Source organism: Myodes glareolus, chromosome 5 (assembly GCF_982192425.1).
Source record: "Myodes glareolus chromosome 5, mMyoGla1.1, whole genome shotgun sequence".
NCBI classification, from domain to species: Eukaryota; Metazoa; Chordata; class Mammalia; order Rodentia; family Cricetidae; genus Myodes; species Myodes glareolus.
The window spans coordinates 73,311,643-73,334,090 of NC_142030.1; the positions used below are offsets into that span (position 1 = coordinate 73,311,643).

At 39.5% G+C, this 22,448-nt stretch overlaps 1 protein-coding gene across 1 annotated transcript in view; it reads left to right on the forward strand.

Annotated features, from left to right (window-relative positions):
- Positions 1-242: 242 nt before the first annotated feature.
- Hmcn1 (hemicentin 1) overlaps positions 243-22,448 on the forward strand; it is a 439,601-nt gene continuing 417,395 nt past the window's right edge. The window contains exon 1 of the mRNA XM_048431021.3: positions 243-807. Coding sequence (XP_048286978.3) covers positions 540-807 — 268 coding nt within the window. The 5' untranslated portion in view covers positions 243-539. The remainder of the gene's footprint in view (positions 808-22,448) is intronic.

A 22,448-nucleotide genomic window follows, 5' to 3' on the forward strand; every position in this document is an offset into this window, starting at 1 on the left:
GGAGCGCTTCCCCGGTACCAAAGTGACTTGGAACTCACGGTGGGGGGGGGAAAGTCGCCCTCCGGGGTGGGGGCGCCCGCAGAGGAGGGACGGCCGCTGGCCAATCAGAAGGCGAGGTCGAGCCGGGCTTCGCCGCCGAAGGGCTAGCTGTGGAAAGTTGGGGAGCTCAGTCGCTGGCCTGGAGCGCGGCGGCGGAGGCGGCACCGCAGGCTCGCAGCGTTCCCCCGGGGCATGGACCCCGCGCTCTGCCTGCGCTCGGCTACTCGCAGCGTCCTGCACGCGGCCGCCTAGAGTACCGCGACCTACCCAGCCGGACAAAAGGCGCGGCATCCCTGCGCTACCCAGCCCAGCCCCGGGAGGCAGCCCAGCTTCGGGCTGGTCCCCATCTCATTCTCCGCTCCAAACTTTGCGTTAGTTGAGAGACTGCAAAAGGCTGATGAGGCACCAGAGAGGAAGTCCTCTGCCTGCTGTTGAGGAGTAAGCACAGTGCTTAGGAGCTTAGGGCAAAGAGCAAAGCTGCGAGCAAACAAGGGGGAAAAATGATTGCCTGGGAAGTGGTCCACACAGTATTCCTTGTGGCTCTTCTTCGTTCCTCCCTAGCTGGAGATGGGACCCCCGAGTCGGAGAGCAGGGATGAGGAGATTCCGGAGGGGGCATCCACGTTGGCTTTTGTGTTTGATGTGACTGGCTCCATGTATGATGATTTAGTTCAGGTTATTGAAGGGGCTTCCAAAATTTTGGAGACGTCTTTGAAAAGACCTAAGAGACCTCTTTTCAACTTTGCTTTGGTGCCCTTCCACGATCCAGGTAAGGGAAACGCTCCGTATTTGTTGTAATTCATGATTCTTTTATTTCTTATGCTAGGAATTTTTTTTATTGTCAGAGAGTTTCAAAAGCGTTTTAAGAAATATGCAGCTGAATGCAATTGTAACAAAGAATTGCTTGCTGGCATCTGGTTTTGCTCTCATACCTCCTTAGCGCTCTGCTAGGCTTAACCATGGAGTAGATGACTTGTTTAGGGAGCCCTGACCTGGAAATGTGGTCCCCTGAAGATCAGACTCGGGAATCTGCAGCAGCAACAGCAGCAAAAGCAGAGTTAACTGGTCTGCATTTTAAAGCTAAAGCAGACTGGGACAGGGACGTGAAATTCCACAGCAGGTCACTAGATGTTAAGGGCAAGCACACTCAAAGGATAACCTCACCCGAGAGGGGAACAAACCTGCCTGCCTAGGGACACAAGGGCAAGTCTGTAAATAGTAACTAGGCATGGAACTGAAGGCATGAAAATGAAAGACAGAAGCCATTCATTTCTCAACTGGATCTATTCATCTTTGCACCGGGTCATCATTAGTTAGGTTCACAGATGTGTGTAAACAGTGTGTCCGCGTCTTAGGCGGTACAAATGCATGCAGTTTGCTATGTCTGTGCTCTTGAAAGGTAGTTGGGGAAAAATAACTTTATGCTGTGCCCCGAGGCTGTGGGTTTCTGCTGCTGCACTGTAACGTGATCCTATTTACTTTTTCCAGTTTCCACCTCTCTGTGAGGCTCCTAGGAGTCCCCATTGTCATTGTTGAGGGTAGCATTACAGGGGGAGCCCCGAGGCTTGCTGTCTTGTGTCCACCTGAGTTTCATTAGTGCAAGTAGCTGCTCAGTGGAAGAAATAAAACAGTGGTTTCTTAAAAGCCCTCCCCCACTGCTCTCCCACATCCCCCCCCTGCCTTTGAAATGCTCTCTGCACTAGACTTTGGCATAGCCTCTTTCACAATGAGAGCATGATGTTGAAGATCTGTTTTTTTCTTCCTTGTGCAGTTACCAAACTTATTAAAACCCTAATTACTACTAGTTATTAAATGTAGTATATTTCAGCTATTTAGAAAGATGTCCTTGGGAACTGAGAGGGAACTGGAACTTTGTGGGATTGTCTTGTTCTTCAATGACCACATTAAACCGTCTCTCCTGTAGCACACATGTATTTCAACATTGATTCAACCTGCTTTTCCATTTGAATCCAGAGTAAGATAATCCTTTGCTGTGTCTACTGTCTCAGTAAGATACCTCAAATGTCATGATGTTTCAATTTATAAGATGCCACTAAGGATGCAGTCCAAGGTTTTTGTTATTTTGGAATAGCCTAAATATATGTCTTATATAGGGATGAGTCTGAAGTTGGCTCAAATATAAAGTAAAAACTAATTTTGCTAATTTGTACCACAATTTGTTTGCCGCCATCCAAAAGACATTGTGACTTTATGTTGCTGAGAAACATATAAAATATAGAAGCTGAACTATCATAGTTTGGAGTGATGTGGAAACATTTTGTAACAAACTGTATGATATGCGCTGCCTCCCAACTGTTATCCAGTGAGAAGGTCTACCCACTGTTGTAGCTGATTTTCCTATAGTTTAGCAATCAGAATTCAAAGTGGGGGAAGACTTGGAATGTTAATTGCAGATGACTAATAAAATTAGAGCTTTATTGAATTAAATTGTATGAGAAAATAATTAGTAGTCTAAACTTGTTTAATAATATTGTGGTTATAACTCAATGTCCATATTGATTATATTTCCATTATGATTAAAAGTGGAGAATTGTCGATAGTTTATATTATCCAAGAGAATCTAAACTTCAAATTTGCTTTAGCAGATTATTGCCATTGTGTAATTTTCCTGATTTCCTCTTTGTGTGCATACGTGCGCGTGCACACGTGTACGTGTGCATGCACGTGTTCATTGAGAATTTTTGTTTCTCTTTCAGTTGATGATCAGGATGTAATGACAGAAAGGACCTTGAATGGGGATTGATTATCTTACTGACATTAGGAAAATATCAGTTTCCTTTTTTTTGAAGCTCAGTTTCAATATCAAAGTGAGATAACTGGATTTGAACATAGCTAAGGACACTTCTAATTGAGACATTTTGTGATTCTCTATTTTACGTGTGGCTATTATTTTTGTAGTATCCAATGCATATTTGTACAGTTGAATGAAGCAACTAATGTGGAGAGAAATAACATATAGTACTGAATCTGAGTGATGACACTAGTGACCTCAGTGCTTGCTCTGTTGATATCGACCACCCATGTAGCTAGATTAAATACTGGGTGAATTTAGGGATATGGTCTGAGGCTTTTGAATAAAGCCTTTAGGTCTTTGAAGATAATTAGCCTGTGGGTCCATGTAACAATTCAGGGAAAGGTGTGTGCCTCCAGGTGGCGAGAGTTTGAAAATATATGGGAGACATAGATCCCAGTCCTGGCCAGTGTGGTGATAAAGCCCATTAGAAGGTATTTGTGCAGGAAAGGGCAGGGACGATCCAGTGACATCAGATGTGTTGGGGGAAGGGATGCAGCTTCCCTGGAATGCCTCAGTTCATGGAGGCAGAAGCCAGTCTTTTAATGATAATTAACTGCATTGAAGGAGTCTTTTAATCTCCAAAGTCATGCTTCTGGTATTAATTTTAATTAATTAATTTTATTTTGAGACATGGTTTTTTTTTTTATGTAGCCCTGGTTGACCTGGAATTCACTATGTAGGCGAGGCTGGTCTTGAACTCGTGGGTGATCCTCCTACACCTGGTTCTCGGTGCTGGGATTCCAGGTATGCCCCGGGACACCTGCCTGCTGTGAGCTGGTAATAGCTTTGCTGAGAGGCACTTTCTTTTTCAAACAACTTACCCCTTTATCATGTATAACTTATTCTATCATGTTCACAGATAGGTGACACTGTCAGTTGGTTTTAAAATGTTTTCCTTACCCCCAAAGAAGTCCTTTACCACTGGGCAATGGTGTCACACGCCTTTAATCCCAGCACTTGGGAGGCAGAGGCAGACGGATCTCTGAGTTCAAGGCCAGTCTGGTCTACAGGGAGAGTTCTAGGACAGCCAAGGCTACACAGAGAAACCCTGTCTTTAGCCCCCCGACACCAAAAAATGTCCTATGCCATTTAGTTGGCAATTTCCTAGCCACTGATTAAAATTTTCTTTTTCCATGTAAGCCATTAACCCACCTTTCCATCTCTCTAGTTTTCCTGTTCTGGATTTATACATTATAGATATTGTTTATAATCCTGTGTGATATTCTGTGACTGGGTTCCTTAAGTCAGCATAATACTTTCAAGGTTTATTCGTATTGAACCATGTGACAGCTCATCATTTCTTTCTACAACCAAATTATATTCTGTAGAATAATATACAACTCATACTGTATGCACTGGTCCACAATGGAGATTTAGATATTCCCTACTCTTTTGTGAATAGCTTATGAATACCCACATACACATTACTGTGTAGACATGTTTTCATTTCTTCTGAGTGCATTATTTAGACATGGGACCTCTGGGTCATGAAAACTACATGTTTACTTGCTGAGGGGGTGGGCAAGCTACTGTCCAAAACAGTTATGACATTTTATGATCCCACTGGCTGATGAGTGAGATCCAATTTCTTCATAGCTTCATCAACATGTTATCAATTAATAGAATATATATTGATTTTTGCTGTTTTTAATACTAGCCAGATTTCACTCCTGTTTTCCTCTAAATGAACTGATGAGAGCTGATGACCTTTCCTGACTGAAGGCCCTCTGGTCACTCAGTGTCTTATTTCCCCCTTTCTCTGTGAGACAGAAGGAGTGAGAATGGGCGGTGTGTTTTAATGAGTTGGGCATCCCCTTCTTCTCTCGGACAATTACATTTCACTTTCTGGAATATCTGCTACTGGTCTGTGTTCCTTGACCACTTGCTCACTCTGTTTTAGGCATTACTTAATGCACTGAGGAGCCAAAAAAAAAATAACACCAAAGAGAAGACTCCTGCCATCGAAGACCTTGCATTCTACTGTGGAAAGGGTAGCACAGGTGATAAAGGACGTGATTAAAATACACAAAAGCATTTGATGACTATGGTTGCTATAGAGAAAACAAAAAGCAATAAAAGAGCATGAGGTGCTCAGGGTGGATTCGAGGGTGTTAGAACTTTAAATATAGTGGCTGCGGACCATTCAAAAGAAGAGATTTCATTTTGATAAAGTCTTGAAGGATGGAACATTGAGCATATCTTTTATAGGCAGATGAGCAATCAGTAAAACATTCTTGTGATGAGAGTATCTTGACATTTTTAACAGCAGTGAGGCAACTGAGTGTCTTTGTCACAGAAAGTGATAGGGGGGAATTGTCAAACGAGGCCTGATCAGTTCAGGAAAGAACTCATAGTCCCCCTAAGCTTTGGTTTGTACTGTGAATGATGTGGACAGAGGCTTTAGAGTTTTATTTATTAATTTATGGATGTGGGTGTTTTGTCTCCATGTGTGTCTGTGTACTATCTGCAGGGCATTGAACTCTCCAGAACTGGGGGTATAGATGGTTGTGAGCCGCTATGCGGGTGCTGGGAATCAAACCCATGTCCTCTGGAAGAGCAGCCAGTGTTCTTAACCACTGAGCCTTCTCTTCAGCTCTCAACTCCAGAGTTCCAAATGAACCAGCGACACAATCTGGCATACATGCCTTCAGCATCATTCTATCGTTAGGTAGTAATGAAAAGCAGATAAAGAGTAGAAATGAGTCAATAGAAGACCGTGAATTCCTGTGTGCAGTCGATAGCTACTGGTGTTTTGAGAAACAGAGTTTGTTTATATTTTGAGTAGGAAACCAAGAAGACTTGATGAGTCACTGGATGTGAATTACAAGGATGAAAACAGAAGATGAAATGGGTTCCAAGAACTTGGCTTGAGCAAACAGACATATGGCAGGTGGAGAATTCTGAGATGGAGCAAAATAAGAGAGAGAGGGAGAGATAGATTTCAGAAGTGGTAGGAGGATGAGGTTTTCCTTTTTGAACATGTGTAACTTGAGATACCTTTTGATATTGGTGGAGATGGAAGAAGACAGTCATATATATGACATTCGAGTTCAAGGGGAAAAGACAGAAGGAGAGATATGAATTTCAGACCGAAAGGCATACATGAAGATGGTGTTTAGGGCTCTCAGACTATGAAACTATTGAGGGCCTGACTGTGCCTGGGGAAGAGAGAAGATCTGAGGTCTCAACATTGAGGTGCAGAGATGCTTGACTAGAGAGGTGACAGATAATCAGTGAAGCCCCTAGAGAAACTTGAGGCAGAGAGGCTGAAGAAACTGTGTCTTAGGGAAGGAGACCGGTCCACTGACAGGAGCTTAGCAATGTGGAAGCCATTGACAAGCCAAGAAGAATAGTCCAGTAAAGTGAAGTGATGAAAGCCCGTTTGGAGAGAACTAAGAGAATGGAGAAGAGAAATTGAAAATCTCTGTAACTGTATTTCTGTGTCCAACTACTGGGGTGGTTGCCTTATTCGTGAGGCTAGATTTGAGTCTAGTTGAGATAAATTATTCAATTTTTTTAAATATAAACATCATATAGTAGAATGAACATCCATTTGGTAATGGAAAACTTATGTGCTTTTTCTTATTCTTGTCATTGAAGCAAATTGTTTAATATTCTTGACAGACCCCTGTTTTGCTATCTATAAAATTAATGCATTGTCATTACCAGACAATGATTTTGACTATAATTTTTTTTTATAGTGAAAGGTAAGTGATTTTAAAGAGACTGGAAATAGAAAGGATTTGATTTATTGGCAGAAATACCAACATTGCATGTCTCATATTTGAGTTTCATGTTAATAAAACCTATAAACCCTCAATGACTTTGCATGGTTTGGTCAGACCTGTGCAGTGTTATGAAAACACCCCGGGACTTTTGTATATTTTTCTGGTGAGTAGCGGAATTACTCTAAACCATAATGATCAGGAAGATTCTTAGAAGGAAAGATAACATACATTAAGACCCTAAAAATTTAGGTGCTCTTCCATAAACTGAACCAAAGGTAGAATGGTTTCCATTTCAGTGAGGATAGGAAAACACACACACACACACACACACACACACACACACACACGGGAGAGATAGATCTGAGGAACTGAGGAAATCACACTAACAGTTAAGTGAGGGTTTTAGTTTTTTTCCCTCTTCAGTTTTGGCCACCTAAGACAAGTCTTCTCTTTCTAATCTCCACTCCTTCGCCCCAGAGCGAGGGGCTTTGGGTGAACAATGACAATTTGTTCTCAGCATAAAATGTTTGCAGCTGAGGTAATGAACACTGCTTCAGTGGAGAGTGTTGGGCTAAGTAGAGATGCTTTTCTTATGCACAATGAAAGCTCCCTCAAGAAGATAAAAGAGCCTGGGGCTGGGGAGACTGCCTAGTGGTTAAGAGTTCCTACTTCACTCACAGAGGATCTGGGTTCAGTTCCCAGCACTCTCTGTCTGCTGGCTCACAACCTGCCTGTAATACCTGTTCCAGGGAATTCAAAGCCATCTCCTGGCCTCTCTGCGCACCAGCATGAATGGGCTCATACCCACACAGAGGCACTTATCTATATATACATCGTTAAAATAAAATAAAATAAAACCAATGGAAAGGATAATAAGATAAAGGGTAATAGAGATTAGAGTTTGATAAACAAAGGATTTGCTCAGGTCATCACAGAATGAAGGTATTTTAAGTTTGTTTTTGGTTAAATCTGAGGACAAATCTTTTACTTTCTTGCTAATAAAACAGAATTGGGCTTTATTTGATTTGTTCCTGATCAAAATATAATTTTTGCTGTTTTCCACCTAAGTGCTTCATTTATCCTATAGGCCCAGCAACACAACAGATACTTGGGAAATATTTCTTCAATGGATGCATGGATGAATAAATGCATGAATGTTAAAGAACAGACGATTTCTCTGTGTACTTCTAGCCTAGCCATGGAAGCAAGTGCTTCTATAAGTATTTAAAATTTGCCTTTCACATCTGTGAGTCTATTTTTAAAACGCGTTACTAATGGGACCAAAACTTCCAGCATATTTACTTGTCAATTAAGTCTTTCATGATAATATAGCTCTCATTTAAGCTTCACCAAGAAGGAATATTGTGATCTAGAAAGCCTTTGATTCTTGGGTAGTTATTGAGTGCTTGCATAAGCAATTGATTAGGCTGGGGTGTGTGTGTCTGTCATGTGGAATGTCTCAGCAACATGCCCTCAGGCAGTCTGATCACTCTCCAATTCCTGCTGGACCTACTGATGGAGTGTCAGAGCAAATAAACTGATTTCCAAGGAGCACTGTACAAACAAAAGATCCACACCATGTTTTTATTTTCACAAGTCTACAGGGTTTTCAACTTCAGATCTGTCACTTATGGTGAGTTCTGCTAGGATTTTCCGTATCTATGGAGAATAGAAAAAGAACGACACTGGCCCCGTATAAAAGTGCACTGTGTCAGCTCTCTTCATCCCAGTGACATTATCTTGGTTAAATAAAGTAGGACATGTGTAAATGGTTTAGAAGCACTACAGAGGGTCGACAAGATGGCTCATCAAGTTAAGGCATTTGCTGCTAAGCCTAACATGAGTTCAATCCCCAGGCCCTACATGTCAGACCGAGACAACCACCTCCTGGATGTTGTCGTCTGACCTCCACACATACACCACGTCTCACCCCTCGTAAATAAGTAAACAGATGTAATTTTCAAACACCCAATTTTAACAATAAAATATACTATAAAATGAATGGCTCAAAGTCACATTTCTTTGTAAAAGCTAAAGAAGAAAATGAAGTTGCAGGAGAAGCTGAGCAGTGTTTATATAGTAAGAGGAGAAAACTAAGGGATGTCTGCTGGATGACTTGGCTACAAGTCAACATACAGGCAAAGGACAATTCAAACCAGCCCTGCCTCAGCTCCGTTCTGATAAACTGAATGTTTGAGACACATGAACTCTTTGTTACGTCGTTCCCCTGGTCCCACACCACTGCATCATCACAGAGAAAGCTGCAAAGGACTAGAAATACTCCATTATCAGCCTTTCTATTGTTACTCATTCACTAGCCAACAAGCTTGTCATTGTTTACGAATATCAAGGATCATGGTAGGCGTGTTGATTCCAAAACAGTGAGACAAACTCAGAAAAGGCTTATGGTCGATGAGGAGGGGTGCAAGGGAAATGATAATATACTATACTAAAGCATATTCTGTAGTGGAAAGAAATGCAAAGTATTCTACTCTAGTGAATTCAAGCAGGGTTGGCTAGCGAAGGTTTTCTGGAAGAAGTGTCATCTGGGCTGAAATCTGAGGAAGTTCATGAATACAAGCAGCTTAATCAAAGCGTATTAAAGGTATTGGATTTCACGATGAAAGCTCTTGGGAGCTGGAAGGGTTGCAAGGATTATCATGGCATCGCTGCGTTTTCAATTTAGAACTTTATCTCCTGGCATAGTAGAGCAAGGGAGTCTTCAGAGCTGGGAGATGAGAGATGAGGCCGTGTTAGAAATTCAGAGGAAATCCTGAGGGCACCTTGAGGAGACCTGGGCGCCAGGAGAAAAGGATAGATTTCTGAGTTATTAAGGAAGAACAATTGACTTGACTTGGTCCTGTGAATATAGAAAATAAATATTGTTACCTACTAAAATTCCACACAGTCGGAGAGAGGAGATACAAAGCAATGTTTTCTCCCAGAGACAATGTCATTTCTAGGGTGGTGAGTCTTAACAGCAAGCTCTGCATAGATTCCCTTGTCTGAAACGAACATTGACCAGAAGTCCATGGGTCAGCAATGAAAACTCATTACAGAAACATATTTGAGCAGTGTCCAACCAAGTTCTAACTTGGTTATAAGATAAATTCAGTGTATTAATTTATTTTACACTTGAATGACCAGGATTCCACTGTGGTGATGGACTGTTTTTCCTTATAACTATGAAATGATGTCATTACACATTATTGCCATACAATGAACTGTCCTTGTTCTGGATGTACCATTTAAACAGTTCTCTGATAATGTAACCTCATGTCATTCTTTATGGGGAGAGAATGCTCCGGTCAGACGGACACATACATCAGGTTCAGCAGACAGTCATATTCTTTCTGGGTAACTCATATTTTGGCATAGCAGTTGTATACATCAGCCTCCCTTGTTTAAAACACTGTGACAGTGTCATGCTCGAGTTTCGAGTTTTTAAAATCTGAGAGCCAGATACTAGTCAGTGATGGCGAATTTATCACAGTCCATGTTTCCCTGGTGGGTCTGTGTGGGTGGCCTGTCTGTCTCCAGGTATCACTCCCAGCATTTCTAGCTGTCAGGGTCAGCTGGATGTGCCAAGTTGCTGTTCTAGCCACTTGAAAGTTATGCAGATGACAGTTGAAGCCATCGGAATAAGTGAGATCACCCAAGGAGAGTGCAGACTGAGAAGAGAAACTGGATTGGGTTGTGGGGTAAACAAACATTGAGAGAGCAGAAGAAAGCAAGCTCATAGGGGATTCCAAAAAAGCCCATGAAAATAGTAAGCACCAAGATCAGAGGCTGTAAGCAAGCTTTCAACTCTTTCCATTTATGAAATTATTATTATTGTTATTCATTATCCATGAAGGTAAAGGTCAAATAATGTTAATGCTATCTCATTGGACTTGTGGATCCAGAAGGTAAGAAAATGAATCAAGTGAGTATAGGTGTTTCTTTTATCCTCATCCTCATCATCCTCATCATCATCATCATTATTATTATTATTATTATTATTATTATTATTGAGCTCTACATTTTTCTCTGCTCCCATCCCTACCTTCAACCCCCTCTCAAGGTTCCCATGCTTCCAATTTACTCAGGAGATCTTGTCTTTTTCTACTTCCCATGTAGATTAGATCTATGTATGTCTCTCTTAGGGTCTTCATTGTTGTCTAGGTTCTCTGGGATTATGATTCGTGGGCTGGTTTTCTTTGCTTTTTTATCAGACATGACACAGTAGGTAGAGTAGGCTCTGAGCTTGATTCCTAGCTTGGAAGCCTGGCTCCTCCAATGGTTTGCTATATTACTTTAATCTGATGTGCCTTTTAAGGTTTATGTGAGGGCTAACTATAATAGATGTCCAAAGTTTCTTACACACAGTAAATTCCCAGCAGACTTTGGGTATTGGATCTTGGGGTTGTGTAAAGATGTTCTGATTTCAGATGGTAAAAAGGAGAGAACACTTAAGTACAGTTGAAAACTTACCCACATGATTAAAAAGCATTGCAAATGACACCAGAGAGACTAGGCAGCACATGGAACCAGAACTTCAAAGAAATGAGAAGAGATAGATTGCGAAGAAGGATCAGTTGTTGGCAGGTAAAGACCTTTAATTCAGTACGAGAAGAGAGAAGCGGAGCACACACAGGAAGAGTTACAGACGAGTGGTACACTAGGATACAGGATGTGGCGTTCTGTGTCATGGATTCTTTTCTGTGTCTTTGTGGGTAAAATAGCAGCTCTTTATTTTACATACCATGGAACTAAGGCTTATATGACCTCGCAAAATATGCTATGTTTTTCGAAGAGAAGCAGAAGCAGATTTTGACAAGCTACTTTTTGTTTTCATGTTTTGTTTAGGTAAATGTGTGAAGTAAAGATATGCTCAAGAAGGCAGGACAAAGTTGTTTCCTAGAGAGATTGTAGCTGTCACCTGACTTGGTGACTTGAAAAATGCAAATTTACCACCACTGTACCGAAGGCTGGAAGAACAGTATTCCAAATTAAGGTGTCAGTAGGGTTGCTTACTTCTGAACACTGTGTGAAGTCTGTGCCATGTCTCTCCCTAACTTCTTGTGGTTTCTGGCAATCTTAAATAGGCCTTGGTTTGTAGATTCATTAGCCAAACCTCTGCCTTCATCTTCATGTGATGTTCTTTCTGTGTTCTGTGTCAACCCCATGTCTCCCACTTCTTCTTTTGTTCTGAAGGAGGACACTAACTAGTCAGACTGGATTAGTGGCTCACCGTAGTCAAGTATGACCTCATTATAACCAATTATTTATTCAATGACCTTATTTCCAAATACAGTCAAATTCAGAATGTCAATATGGTCAATTCAGAAGGATTTTGGCACAGGACTTTTTGGAGGACACAGTTCCACCTTCAGCAGATTATCCATCAATTAACATTAAAAATTTAAAGTGCCTTAATGTGTTTTTTTTCTTGTGACACTCAGTTTGTTCTATAAATTCCTGAAACAAATGTTGGCATCAGAAGGCATCTTGGACTCTAGTCTCTGATCCCTTTTTGGATATGAGCAGAGTCCTGATTGGCAGCTGTGGAGGGAAACAGTAATCATGAGCACAGGATTGCTTAAACCCTTGAAATAATTTTCATTAAGAAGCCCGTGATTATTTTACTTGTAAACCATAACATTTAATAAAACTCTTTTTGATCTTTTAAAAACAAATTTTAGAAATTTAATTTTGAAATGGTGAAAGTTGTATAGGGGCTAGGTGTTCTGGGAATTGTGTGTAGGCCCCAGAGTATTTTGAGTTTGTATAATAACCCCAGATCTCTTTCTTGGAAACTTCAAACACACTAATTGAAACTTTTTTGCTCGTATTTTGTTTTTCCATTAGTACCACATCTTTGAGAACTTCATTTTAACACTGTTTTACAACAGGTAGGAGGATCCCCTGATGTTTCAAGGCTGGAAGGCAGATCACCCCTGAAAATGCCTCAGGGTGGCTCATAGCTGCTTTAGCCAAGATCTGCAGGGAGAGGCTAGTTAGAGGGCCTTTGGGTGCTGGGTAGCTACAGACATGGGGGATGCCACCCAATCTTTAATATGCTTGTTATCAGGTAGAAGGTCAAAAAAAATACACCATGTCACTTAGCATTACAGAGCACAATTCTAAGCACAGACCTGTATACACTGGGAAGTACATTTTGAGATTCAAAGTAGAATCTGCTTTGCCTTTTGTTTAGTTTGCTATTTCTGGTTCACAGTCCTTTGCCAGAGCACATAGGAAACCTCAGTTCTATTGTCTCCCTGGTCCCCAGAGGCCCCCTCCTGCTCTTCTTAGGTGTATATTCCCATTGTTGCCTTGATCAGGGTTTTTTGCCTTGAAGTTTTCTCCTTAGCCACATCTGAGAGAAAGTCTCACAGTCTCCTCTACTTAAGGATTCCCTGCAATTTTATGTCCCTAAGGAATCACCCTGGAGTATTAGCAAAGGGTATTTCTTAATGCTGAAATATTTCCTTATATTTATTATATCTACTTTGCCCTTGACAACTTCACTTCTTTTTATTTCTTATATGATATAAGGAAAATTGATAGTGTATTTGAGTTATCTTGATAAATAAATTTTAGTAAAAACTAGAATGACATAGGTTTGGAGTGAATGTGTCTTAATGTCAGATAGGGCAATATTGAGCAGTAATTAATGTAATTACATATGCATTACAAGTTGGCAATTTACTCACTTCTTAAAACCTTTGTCTGCTAGAATTAAAAAGGAGAACAACTATGTTTTCCTCATAGAATCATCTTAAGACTAGAATAAATACAAGCAAAATTCTTTGTTGAAGAATAAGGACTCAACAGAGTGCTAGCAAGGGGATGCTCAATAAGGTGGAGACCCATGTGACCTGGCTGTATAACTATGCAGGTCATCTCCCACTTTAATTTTCTTCCAGAAATGGGGATGCTTAGGTTTAAAAGAGACTATAGTTGTGAAAAGAACTTAATGCCATAAACATTCTCTAAATAATAACTTAAATTTGCTTAGAAAGGGAATTCTCTGGTGAAGGTAAAATTAGCCCCGTGATTGCAAAAGTGGACTGAATGACAGTTTTGGGAAATCTAAACAGCAAACACCAAGAGATGCTGGTCAGCACTAACATAACGAGACAGGAGTAAGGGACTCTCCGCCTAAACCCCCATAAGGCACCCAGTAGGCATCTCATAGTTATCTAAATCTCCACAAGGCGCCCAGTAGGCATCTCACAATTAGGTACTCAATAGGTATCTTACAATTACCTTAATCTCCATAAGTCACCCAGTAGGCTCTTCACAATTACCTAAATCCCCATAAGACACCCAGTGCGTATCTCATAATTAGGCACTTAGTAGGCATCTCACAATTACCAAAACCTCCATAAAGCTCCCAGCAGGCATCTCACAATTGCCAGCACCTCCTTTTAAGCCCACATGTGTTTCTATCTTTTCCAGTGTTCCCATCTCAGTACAGGCACCAGGATTTTCTTAGTCACTTGGGCAAAGCCCTTAGAGTTACTTGGGACTTCTCTTTCTTCACACCCCGCATATAATCCCTCCACAAAATCTCTTGGTTTAGTTTGTGAGATAACTTGGCTACTTTTCATGCCTTTTGATGTCCTGTAGCCTGAGACTTTTTAACTGGTCGCTCCAGTATTCTCCCCAGAGCTGCCAGAAGGATCCTTTTTAAATCCAAAGGCAGGTTTCCAGGTCTCCATTCTGATGGTCTTTTCATTTCACTTCTAACAGATGGCTTCCTTATTGTTCTCAATTGCCAGGCACAGTTTGCTCTAGGCCCCCCACTCTTGACCTTCTCCTCCTCCTCACATGCCCATGTGGCATCTGTCATTATTTTCTGTGGGCCCTGGCTTATGTCACCTCCTCAAAGAAGCCGTCTTTGACCATCCAGTCCGATGGTTTCCCCAACTATGTTAGAGACGAAATGATCTTTTTGTTTATGTTCTACTCCCTTCACTAAATGGACACCACGTGGAGGCAAGCATTTAGTTTTTATGACTTTGTTTCTCAGGGCACTCAACAAATATTTAATGAAAATGAAATGTTCTTTCTAAATGCATTAGTGATTTTTTCAGTGCTGTGGCAAATGATTGACAAAAAGTGACATGAAGGCGGGCTTATTTTGGGGTACCATCTCACTATGACTGGGAAGGCACAATGGTGGGAATGGCTCACGGCTGTAACAGCAGGCCATAAGACAGTTGATTCATGGCATGATAGATCAGGAGGCAGAGATGCGACAGGAAGCTGGAACAAGCTATAACTCAAGACTGGTCCCTCAGAGCTTCACTTCCTTCACTTAGGCTACACCTCCCAAAGGTTCCACAACTCCCTAAAACAGTACCACTGGATAGTGACCAAGTATTCAAACACACGAGTCAATGATATATATTCAAGTCATAATGCCCCTAGGATTTCCAGGAGCTGTATATACAGACATTTGTGAGGTACAGGACACGCGTGCTGTGAACCGAACTCTGGTCTTCCGCAAGAGCAGGAAGTGCTCTCGACTACTGAGCCATCTCTCTCATTCTTTAGGAGACTTTTAAAACTAGGAATGGCATGTTAGTAGTGACATAGCTTAAGTGTGAACTTGACACACCTGGGAAGAGGGAACCTCAACTGAGGGATTGCCTCCATCGAATTGTACTGTGGGTCTGTCTGGGCAGCAATTTCCTAATTGCTAACTGATGAGAGAGGGCTCAACCCACTGTGGGTGCTGTCCTTGGGCAGGCAGCCATGGATTGTGTAAGAAAGGTACCTGAGCAAGCCAGAGCGGCCAAGGTGGTGAGCAGCCTTTCTCCATGGTCTCTGCTTCAGTTTCTGCTCTAGGTTCCTGCTTGATTGAGTTCCTGCCCCAGTGTCTCTCAATGACATAGGCCTGCAAACCAAATAAACCCTTTCTTCACCCAAGTTAGTTTAATCAAGATTTTATGACTTTGCTTCCTGGGGTTCTCAATAAATGTCAATGAAAATGATTTCATTAATATTTTGTATTTTAGCTAAGTAGCAGAAAGCAGACTAGGTACAAGTAGGAAATTGCTTTGGTTTTTATTTGATAATTTTGAATAGTACCTTAATTCTTTTAAAAAATCTTCTTATGTAATATATTAACATATATATTAATGTATTAATTCATAGTCATTGCTTTTTAAAAGCCTGCTTTTCTCCAGAACATTACATACAATAAAAATAAAGTTCACAAATTCTAGGTGACATATTTGATGACTTTGACAGATCTCTGCAACAACGAAATACATGTCATTTTTTGTTAGGCCTTTCTACAGCTCCTCACTCAGTTAATCCTCCTTGTTAATGCTCTCATCCCACCCCCACCCCACTCTAAGCTCCTTTTACTTGGAATGATGAGTTTCATACTCATCTATTTTTTTTGTTGTTGTTTGTTTTTGTTTTCATGCATTGGTAGTTCCTTTTCTTTCTGGGTAGTTCTTAACAGTCACAATTTCCTTATTCATTCACTTGCTGTTAATGGATGCTTGGTTGTTTCCCGCTTGCAATTGTTAAGGATGGAATTGCTGTGTGCATGCACCCAGGAGTGTGGCATGGATTTTTCTTCACTCCTGAGTTAAAGGAATGTTTAACTATATAAGAAACCATTGAATTAATGCTCCAAAGTGGTGTACCATTGAATATTTCTGTCAGTATTTTTTCAGGTATTTTAGTGGTTTCATATTTCACATGACTTGATACTTTTAGTCTTTTTAATTGTGATCAATCTACATGGCATGCAGCAAATACCTCATGTTGGTGAGCAGTTAGCTGGAGAATTCTGGACTTCACATACTTGTTTTAAAACTTTTAGTTGTCTTCCCTCAGGCTAAAATGATTATTCCTTTTAAAATAAGCTACAGTTTCTTTATAGTTATTTGTTTGTTTCTTTGTCTTCATGGTTTTTTTTTTTGTTTTTTTTTTTGGTTTTTTTTTTTTGTTTGCAGCTTCTCTGTGTGTAGACTTAGACTTGATTTTGTTTTTCCTGCTTTGTCTTTCTGAATTTTCATAAAATTCTCACATTATGTAGATTTGCAGCACAGAAAAATCCCCCAAATTGTGCTTTGTGAATTTCAAATATATTTGAACCATGTATTTAAATCATATAAGGTTATTTTGTGATGACTTAGGGAGCATTTTGTGGTTTTGTTTTGTTTTGCTGTCCGGATCTTAACAGGCAGCTTAGTGTTGTCTTATTTCCCTTCCTGTAACGCCTCAGGTAGGAGTTTCTTTTAGGGCGTATCATTTGGAAATGTATTTATTACTTGAAGTGATTAGTTTTGCAAAATAACCCGCAATTCACTGTGGTTGTCAATGACTTGTCAATGCCCCTGATGGAATGCCTACTATTTCTAAAGCAGCAATTTGAGCAAGATGTTAATTTATTTGCTTTAATTTTTAACCTGTTTAGAAAAGAAAGCATTTTAAATGTTTCTTATTACTGTAATTACAATTTTGGGAAATTTTTGATTCAGTTAGCAACAAAATGTACTTTTTAATTTGTTAAAAAAAAATCTTGAGGCTTTCTTTCTTGTTTTTGGTGGTATCAGAGGTTGAACCCAGGCTCTTTCTTGTACATGTGTACACACTAGGCAAGCATTCTATCACGGAGTTGCATCTCTAGTCCCAGACAATTCTTATCTTCTAAATATTTCCTTTCCTGTTTCTTTGTGATGCTCCCAGTATAAAATCCTGTTGCTTTTGGATATTGTTATTTTATTTTCTAAGTTTCTTTACCTTTCTGTATTTTTCCCCTTTTCTTCTTCCTTTCCACTTTTGCTGGATTCTGGGTGATTCCTTTAAAGTTTTCTTACACTTTGGTTAATTTTGTCCATTTTATTCTTTTAAAGATTTAGTTTTATGCATGTGTGCACATGTGTGTATGTGCATGTGTGTGTGTGTGTATGCATGCATGCGTGTGTGTGTATGCATGCATGTGTGTGTGCATTTCTGTATGTATGCCATATGCATGCAGGTATCTCTAGAAGCCAGAAGAGGGTACTGGATCCCCTGGAGCTGGAGTTGCAGGTAGTTGTGAGCCCGACAAATTGGGTACAGGGAATGGCACTCAGGACTCTGAAAGAGCAGTGAACATTATTACTGCCATCTCTTCAGCTTCCTCTCATCCTTTCTCCAAGTCACCCATTGAGTTTTCAGTTTCCATAACCATTGTTCTTTATTTCTATGTTTCTTTTGTTTTTCACATCTATGTTTTGCTTTTTATCATATGCTAATCAATATTATAGTCTATTTCACATTGCTCTGTTGTTTTTGCTTTTTTAGAATAGGCGCTGATTCTCTCAGTTGTTGTGTATTTCCTTGAATGACTGTCCCTCCCTGTGTGCTATTTCCTTGAATGGCTGTTAAGTGTTGACTATAAATGCAATCTTATCAAGGAATTAGCGCACCCTGGATGGTTCACTGAACCGCTGTCTCTATAATATAGTTTACAGACAGGATTGCATTTGCTTTTGAAGGCATCCTAAAATTAGTTTGTGGGCTAATTGTTTTGGATAATGACTCATGTAACACACAGGATTTCAGTTTTGCTCAGGAGATTTTGTTTTTCTTTAAAGACTTGGGCAGGTGCCAAGTTTTCTTGCCAATTTTGTGGGCTAGTAGGAGGAATTTCTGCTGATCCCTATTTTACCAATAAGGTTCAGTTTTAAAAGGATACTTTATAATAGCTCTCTGACCCCAAGAGGCTGTGACCATAAAAACTGTACCCATGTGGATATTAAAATGTTAGTAGCCAAGTCTTGTATCAGGTTTTTGTGCTACCATGGTAACAACTGGTGTTTATTTCTGGCTTGAGTTCCCTTATTATTTCTGGCATCTGGGAGATTTCCCTTTATTCTTACCATCAAACTTGGCTATTGATTAAAAAGAAAAATTTATATTTTGTCTAGTTTTTCTGTTTGGTGGAAGGAAGATCTTTCATGTCCTGTAGTCTGTCATAACACTGAAGGCCGTGCCTCACAGCTTTGCACATTTCCTTACCTCTGTATTCATTTCCTATGCCCAAAGATCTTTGTTGTAAAATTTCTTCCTGCAAAGCAGTCCCTAGGCCCAGATGATTTCTGAGGAAAGCAAAATCAAGAAGAAATAGTCATGGTTTTACAGAGGTATTTTTTGGCAATAGAAAAGAAGGGAATGCTTTTCATGATGCTAGCATAGCTCCAGTGTCAGCTGTGTGATAAAGGAGACTACGGGAAGAAAAGGCCCTTCATAAATCTGCATGAGAAAATCCTCAAGTGAATTATAGCAGGCCAATCAGACAATATATAAAAAGGATCTTATGCAGTGACTAGGTTGTTTTATCTTAAGAACCAAAGATTACTTGACACTGGAAAGAAATAATTGTATTTTAATATTAGTGAATAAAAGGAGAATCAGTTCAGCACACGCACACATGGATATATATATATACATATGTATATATATATATAGTATTTGGTATAATTATACACGTTGATTAGCACACAAAGCATCAGCAAAATTAGGAATGCACATTACTGGTTTGATCTGAAAAATACCTCCAAAACTCAAATTAATCATAATATTTAATCATTAATTATTTTGCAATACAGTGAGGATAAAACACCTTGTGTGGAATGAGCAAATACATTTCAATAATGTCTTAGTTTTTATCTCTACTATTATTTGTGTTTCTCTATTCTCATGAGCATCTTAGTTTGGCTTTTCAGTTTTAAGAAAACTTTGTGAAATTTTTTTTAATTATCTGATTTTTTTGTTTTCTATTTTAAGTTTTGCCCTAAGTTTTTATTGCTTAGCTGCTACAGTCTTTAGTTTTTTTCTGTTGTTCCTTTCTAACTTGCAAAACTCAATATTTTTCTTTCTCTTTGTAATGTGATGTAAGACTTCAGCTTTAACACACTTATTTTCATGAGCCGTTTTAGTTGTAGCTTAATGATTTCGATCTCCTGTATTTGTGTTATCATTTAATTCTAAATAGTTCATAATTTATACCATAGCTCTAGTTCCATGATCTGTTCATAAGCATGCTTATTAACTACAATGAGATCGTTTTACATCTGTCCAAAAGAGCTTTTATCAAAATGATGAGAGATAGCATGCCTTGGTGAAAATATGGAACAAAAGGAACTTCTGCAAAATTTGTGGGCAAAAAGTATCCCAGCCCATCATGAAAACTATGTTCCACAGAATTACCATGTGTTTTAGCAATCTTATTTTTAGATTATTTGTCCCAAGGATTTGAAATCAACATGTGCAAAAAACAGTTGCACGTCCATATTTTATGCAGTATTTCTTATAGCTTATTTATAATAGGAGAATTATTTTATATTGCATTATAGTTTGTTTATAATATGCTATGTTTGCATATAACTGTATTGTTATGATAAACAACCTATCTATAATTTCAGCATTATATATAATATTTCATTATGTTAAGTGAAATAAGCCATGAACATAAAAAGAAATACTGCATATTTGCAGTTATATATAGACTCTTAAAGAAGCGAATTCATAGATATAAAGAGTAGGGATTAGTTAACAGAGGCTGGAGGGAATGAGCAGACAATGACCAAATGCTACAGGGTTTCTCTTAGACAAAAAATATTAAAAATGTATTTTTGATTTTTAACGAACCAGGCCATTTAAGTTAAACTTCCTATCTAAAAAAACTGCTATGTCAATAGATATTTGTTTGAAAAATATTGCTTTTAGGTTTTAAGCAGTACCCATTTCAAAAATAGTTGAGACTTCTTAGGTGTGATAGCGAGTTTTGATTGTCAACACAATCTTGAATCTCTTGGAAAGAAAGTGTCAGTGAGAGATTGTCTCAGTCAGGTTGGTCCATGGGAACTCTGTGGGGAATTGTCTGGTGTCCAGTGATTGAGGTGGGAGAACCTGTCTACTGTGGGTGGTATCATTCTCTAGACAAAAGATCCTGAATTGCGTGAGTGGAGAAGACAGGGAAGCTGAGGGCCAGCACACATATATTCATTCTTTCACTGCTCTTGATTATGGATGTGACTATCTGCTTCAAGTTTCTTATACCTTGCCTTCCCTACCATGACAGACTGGAACATGGAACCGAGAGCTAAAATAAACTTGTCCCCCCTGCTAAGTTTCGAGACCTATTATCACAAAATAGAAATGAAATTAAGGAAACAAAGAAATCAGTTTGGCTCATTATTAGTTTATAAACATGTTGGTTATATTTGAAAACACACTAATTTTTTGAAAAGTGCATTACTTTTTCTGAAAAGTAAACAAGTACCTTTTCAGTCCAGGTATTCTACCAAGGACATATCAAGAAACAATCAAAATTCAACACAGTGAATCAATATGTCTGTTGAAGTTAACTATAGGAGCATGGGTGAGAGATTACTTAGAGGAGCACAAGGTGACTCAGAGATCAAGTAACATAGTTTATTAATCATATTGCACAGAGAGTGACATAATAATAGTTAAGAACATAAGCTCTGGAGATAATTACATAGGTTTTTAATACTTACTGTATGGTTAACTTGGTCTGTAAATGTGAGTTTAACCTGTCTTCCTTATCTGCTGAATGTATATTCTGAGGGTATCTCCTCATAGAATATTTTTTCAGGTTTCAAATTACTAATAAAGGACTTAGAACAGCGTTTAGAATATACTAATGGCAAGTAGTATCTAAATTGCCATTTCTCAATCCATATTTCTGTTTACTTTTATTTTCTAAATGATCCATTTGTGGTAGAGATATATTTAATTCACTTACTATGATATGCTTTTTAATTGATGTTTTAGTCCACCTTTGTTAACTGTGTTTAAAGGTGTAATATATAAATATAGTTATAGTACTTACTTAGTGTATATTCATTTTGGTACAATATGCTAATATCCATCGAATCCCAGGCCTCTTCTTAATCTGTGTGGATATAGAAAGTCTTATTTTTTACTACAAGCAACTTCTTTTGTAACATGCTCAGTGCAGCTTATGTATCCCATGGCATCCCTGGGCCAGGGCATGTCTGGAAGGTTGCCTTTCCTTGGCTCTCTACTGCAGTGTGCCGCTGAATTTCAGGATATAGTGCTAAAGCAAGGCTCAAGGAGAGTTTAGCTGCTGTGAGACCACTGTGAGCAACTGGGGTATTCCTGTAGCAGGCCAGGAAACCTAGATGAAAAGCTTCAAATATTGGCTCATTAGCTGTCTGAGTAGATCCAGCTGTTCTAGAATGCACATCTGGAGTTCAGGTGTGGGCTGAGGAATTTGGAAGTCAGGCATACCTGATGAGATCAGAGGGTATGGAGAATCCTCAAGGATAGGGCTTCTGAAACCACTGAAGCTCCAGGGAGAAGGATATGTTACTGAAGGTATTTCCCACATGGGGAGCAAAGGCCATTCAAAATTCTGCACAGTCCAACAGCCTTAGAGAGCAAGGGATTTTCTAAAGTATTGCACAAGGTGATAATAAAATTCTCATACAAAGTCAACAAGGTAATGTTAACAAGTTGAGGTGGCAAAGCCTGGAGAGACTCTACAAGTCAACAAGTTCACAGGGTGACCTTGGTGAAATTCTGGAAGCAGAGAGAGTTATTAAAGAATGCAGAAGATTAACTTCTAGTGAGTCCCCTCAATACTTGAAGTCTTCAGTCAGACCGACTGACCTCAAAATCCTGTTCCATCCCCAGCTTTTCTTAGGGCCCAGGGAAAGAGCACAAGTCAAGAGATGACACAGCTTTGTGTGAGAAGAAGCCAGATCTGGAGTTGTCATCACCAAGTAGGGACTCTGTGGGCAATTTGCTTACTGTTCTCCCCTCTATGGGTGTGTCCATCTGTCTCAATTTTACCTCTGAGGCAAAAGGATAAAGGGA